Source organism: Haplochromis burtoni, unplaced genomic scaffold (genome assembly GCF_018398535.1).
Source record: "Haplochromis burtoni strain Fernald_Lab_line unplaced genomic scaffold, NCSU_Asbu1 Contig_63, whole genome shotgun sequence".
Lineage (NCBI taxonomy): Eukaryota > Metazoa > Chordata > Actinopteri > Cichliformes > Cichlidae > Haplochromis > Haplochromis burtoni.
The window spans coordinates 1,018,443-1,023,368 of record NW_024582424.1 but is presented as its reverse complement, the minus strand read 5'-3'; the positions used below and the strand labels follow the sequence as shown (position 1 = coordinate 1,023,368).

At 37.6% G+C, this 4,926-nt stretch overlaps 1 protein-coding gene across 2 annotated transcripts; it reads right to left on the bottom strand.

The window, feature by feature from the left end:
• Nucleotides 1–808: 808 nt before the first annotated feature.
• LOC102294736 (arrestin domain-containing protein 3) lies at nt 809–4,707 on the bottom strand. Of its 2 annotated transcripts, none has more exons than XM_042221218.1 (6): nt 4,416–4,707; nt 3,873–3,957; nt 3,606–3,753; nt 3,218–3,314; nt 2,878–3,134; nt 809–2,696 (listed from the first exon to the last, which is right to left on the bottom strand). In XM_042221218.1, the coding sequence occupies exons 1-6, from the start codon at nt 4,657–4,659 to the stop codon at nt 2,334–2,336; spliced, it is 1,194 nt and encodes a 397-aa protein (XP_042077152.1). In that variant the 5' UTR covers nt 4,660–4,707; the 3' UTR covers nt 809–2,333. The 2 variants fall into 2 exon arrangements, with proteins under 2 accessions (XP_042077152.1, XP_005922906.1); XM_005922844.2 differs by having other exon boundaries at nt 3,873–3,930; nt 4,416–4,706.
• Between the last annotated feature and the right edge of the window lie 219 nt (nt 4,708–4,926).

Sequence of the window (4,926 nt, the reverse complement as noted above, 5' to 3'; positions counted from 1 at the left end):
TCATTCCATGTTTGGCACTGATCACCACCTGCACTCATGTATATATCATGTATATATCTACCCACTTAGCACTTTTAATTCTTATTCTTATTTTTATATTTTTATGACAGTATGTTTGCACTGAAGCACCGCAGCAATTTCCTGATGTTGTAAACCTGCTCAACATTTGGCAATAAAACCCTTTCTGATTCTGATTCTGATTCTCAATGAACCCAAAAAACTCATTAATATCAAAGCTGAATGTTTTTGGAAGTAGTTTTTAGTTTGTTTTTAGTTTTAGCTATTTTAGGGGGATATCTGTGTGTGCAGGTGACTATTACTGTGCATAATTATTAGGCAACTTACAAAAAACAAATATATACCCATTTCATCCATCCATCCATTCGCTTATCCTTTTCAGGGTCGCGGGGGGCGCTGGAGCCTATCCCAGCTGTCATAGGGCGAAAGGCAGGGTACACCCTGGACAGGTCGCCAGTCTGTCGCAGGGCTAACACATAGGGACAGACAACCATTCACACTCACATTCATACCTAGTGACAATTTAGATTAATCAATTAACCTATCCCCACAAGCAGCATGTCTTTGGACGGTGGGAGGAAGCCGGAGTGCCCGGAGGGAACCCACGCAAACACGGGGAGAACATCTCTCTTTGCAGTGAACACAGCGTAGGGTCATGTGTTAGTGGTGGGAACAGTCATATGGTTATTGTTCATGTGTCCGACAGCAGAGGGGAAGAAACTGTTCTTATGGCGAGAGGTTCTGGTGCGAATGGACCGGAGCCTCCTGCCTGACGGGAGCAGGTCATGGTTGTTGTTCAATAATAAAATCATTCCTCAAAAATACAACTTGCCTAATAATTCTGCACTCCCTGTATGTCTTCAACAGTTTGCTGTTAAGAAGTAGAGTTAACAGTATTTCAGCAACGTTTAGGATTCATTTTCATGATTCCGATGGATTAAGCATTATTTATGTTTTTGTTTGTTTAAAACTTCAGGCTGTCTCTTGGGACCTAGTACAGAATATTTTTTCACTGCCCAAAATCTGTCAGTAATGGTTTGGCTTTACATAATGATCTTAACCAAGAGGAAGAGAGAGCAACACATCATCAAAAAGCAGCTGCAGCAGGTAGTGTGGTTGAACTTTTATTGTTTTATTTATTTCAAAATAACAGATGGTATAGGTATATGTATTTGGCTGGTTCTGAAATCATACCACCATGTCTTTGTATGTCTGACAGCACTAAGAAACATAAAGGTCATGACCATAGGTGAGAGTGGAGATATAAATCGGCCAGTAAATCTAGAGCCTCGCTTTTACGCTCTGCTTTTTCTTTCTTTTTCTTTTTCTCTTCTCTTTGATCTCTCCCCTCCCTCTTCCCTCTCCCCTCTACCTTCAGCTAAGGATCATGGCCTCAGACTCGGAAGTGCTAATTCTCACACTGGAATGGCTGGGAACCACCTTGCGAGCTGGGGGCCACCACTTGATAAACAGAACCACATCATCTGTGAAATACAGAGACAAGATTCTGAGACTACCCAAGTTGCTGTCAAGTGGCCTTTTGCCACTTGCCGACTATATCTAGTCTAGGCTTAATTATTCTTTCAAAATGTATAATCACCTCCTGCTGTTCTGATACTACTTCACTTGTCTCTGTATAGAATTGAACATTTTAAGATAAAATCAGGTTTACAAAAATCGAGTTTCAAAATAAAAAGTAGATAAATAACATGATTAAAAAATAAGCAAAGATTACAATGATGACTAAAAAAGTTATTTACGAAGAAAGAAAGAAAAGTATAAAACCCTTGGGATAAATTTGTGAAAGAAGAAAATATAATAATAAAATTATAATGAATGAGATAAAAAATACATATACATACATATGCTTTATTAGAGGTGATTGACGACTGCAACTTAGCTATACAGTGTTCCCTTGTTTATCGTGGGAGTTACATTCTAAAAATAACTAAATAATAAGTGAAATCCGAAAAGTAGCAAACTTTATTTTTATAGATGTTTTAAGGCTGTAAAATCCCTCACTACACACTTTATACACTTTTCTCAGACAGACATGAACATATTCACACTTTTTTCTCCTGTTTAAACCCCCTCAAAGTTCAAATCTTCGTAGAAAAATAAGCCTGGTATTATAAAATGAAACCAAAGAATTGTTTTGTGCTCTTGTTTCAACACCGACCTAAGCCACACACATGCTTTTGTATCTCACTTCTAATTTTCAGAACTTTCACTACCCTGTTTAACAGGTACCTGGCCCTTATTGTTAATCTTTAGCCTATTCACTTAATCCAGTTCAACTTGCACAATCACTCATTCTAATGCTGGTAAATGGAAGTAGATAATGGAGATGGTTCTCCCTGCAGAATAGCTGGTTGCTGCATTGAATCCACTGTGAAAGCTGGAGCTGAGAGCCCCAGTGAAGTAGCACCTTGAGGCAACTGGTTATAATTGCCTCCTTTTATGTGATCATCCTGAGGGGGATCGGGGATGGGGTATTGGCAAGCACCCGAGGCTGTAGGTACAGCATGTACATTGTAACTAGTGGCCTTGGCTGCCCCACCCTCCCCCACAGATTGTCCTAAAGCCTCATCGGGCCATATGGAAGCAAGTCTGGAAGGAAGGATGACCAGTGGAAACGTCACTTCTGGGTCAAAGGCAAAACTAATGTCCAGATACACCTGGGAAACAGTCAGAAATGGAAAAAAGAAATGTTTAAATAAAGATTGTTATCCGTTATATAGTTATAAAGATACTGAGTTAAGACACATATTTCCTGTTACTTATTTACCCATGATCGTTTACAAATGAAGGAGTTTCATTGCTAAGATATCATGATATCACTATGAAATTGTTTCATACCTTGACATAATATTCAACTGAAATAATATCACAGTTATGGAGAGTGGGGGCAATGTCACCAGGAATCTTAATTTTGCAGGACACAGTTTGCTCTGAGTTTGGACTGATAGTGTCCCCGACCATTTTGCACAGAGTCTTGAAGGTGGGATTAGTATGTTTCTTGCAGCTGTACACTATTTTCTGTTGAAGTTTGAATTTGGGTCTCATTTCCTTGGAAGAGGAGTTGCATATTTTGGCAACAACAGATAAAGTTTCTCCTGTCAAAAACAAATCATAGAAATAAACTGCATTTTTTTAAAAATCTATCAGCATTTGTCTTTTCATGTTGCAGATATTTTACCTGGAGAACAAACACCTCTATTAATAGTGGCAGACATCTGGACCTGTCCCCTGGAGCGACCACCCATGTTTTTACTCACTGAACCAGATTGCGGATGCTGTAATAGAACATGCAGATAAAGATTTCCCCAGGGCAACTTAATTCCTCAAATGACCAAATTGCAGAAGAATCTACTTCCTTTTTTTTGTAAACTTAAGACCAAATTCTGGTAAACATCATAAACACAGAACTCCCTGTGTTACAACTGGCGACTCCTAATGAAACATATGAAACTGTAACAGGACATTCAGGTTTTTAAATCATATAAGATTTTGTCTTATATATTTTTCATTTAGCATTTACAACACACGCTCTAAATATTTATAACATATATCAAGGCAGTGTTTACCATCATTTGGACAGTGTGTGGACTGGACCTGGACATAAACTTGATCTCTTTTTGTGCATCAGAGGACCAATGCCAGCTCCTAGCTATCTTTGCTTCCATGATGTAGGAAATTCTTCCGTTTTTCCCCTGGAAGGATGAAGGCATGTCACTGTAACAAAAAAATAAAAATAAAAACAGTGGAGATTGTATTAAAATAATGTCATAACTATGCAAAAGGAAACTGTTATAACACCGTATTAATCTTTGAGGCTAGACATCTCCACTTACCAGTCTGGAAGTTTAAATGCGAAGAATAAACTGTTGACCCCCTGGGGAAGTACAGTGCCTGCAAGACAAGGTTGCTTAACTTTTCCTACACAGAGCAAGAGTGATATATTTATGATTTACTACTTTTCATTTAATTCAGACCATCAAAATGTGCTGTTTACTTCATGTCTGGTACACCGTTGAATCGGTTACTTCTTTCTATTGTCCATCACTTTTGTGATCATGATCACATCATGACTTATGTCATTGCTTTAATAGATATAGATAATAGTTTTTGTTTGTTTTTTAATCTGTCAATAACTACAAAAGACTATTAACTTAAATTTTAAAAAAATTGCACATTTTTTCAAAAACTATCAACTTCACAAACAACTCTTTTTTTTTAAAGTAAGATTTCTTTAAAAAAATCTTATAATTCCCACATTGCGTTTATCATTGTTACCATTACACGTTATCCGCTGCTTCAATCCAAAGCTTCAAAATTCCCATCCGACACATTTAATTTCAAAATAACTCTGAGTTTAAAATACTTAAACCACTTACCTTTAGGATTTTTTTCAACTACATAGCTCTTCACTTTGAAATATCTCCTCTGCGCAAAGTATTTTGTGTCGCCGTCTGACCACTGCGCGAAAGCGTCTCCTTTGATTTTCAGAGAAACGCTCTTGACTTTGACTTCTTTTGTCAGTCTGAAAATCACTGCGCCTACAATAATATCTCCCGGAGAGACAGTATCATCGTCGTTGGTCGCTGTGTAAATCACATTAAAGTCCTTTATCGGAGACATTTTAGATCTGAGTGAAATGAGTTGCGTTTCCCGTCACCGATAAACGGATCTGAATGGTGTGATTGGAGGCTCCTCCCTGTGAGTGACACCGTAATTTTGGACTGTAGCCGACACTAAAAGGTTTGGGACATTTATTACATTTATATATGATGATCGGCATAATGAATAACCACAGTTAAGGTGACTGAATGCTGATGAATATCACAATAACTCACAATTTTGTAATTCATATAATTCTCATTTAAATTGTTTATCTGTAACATTTAA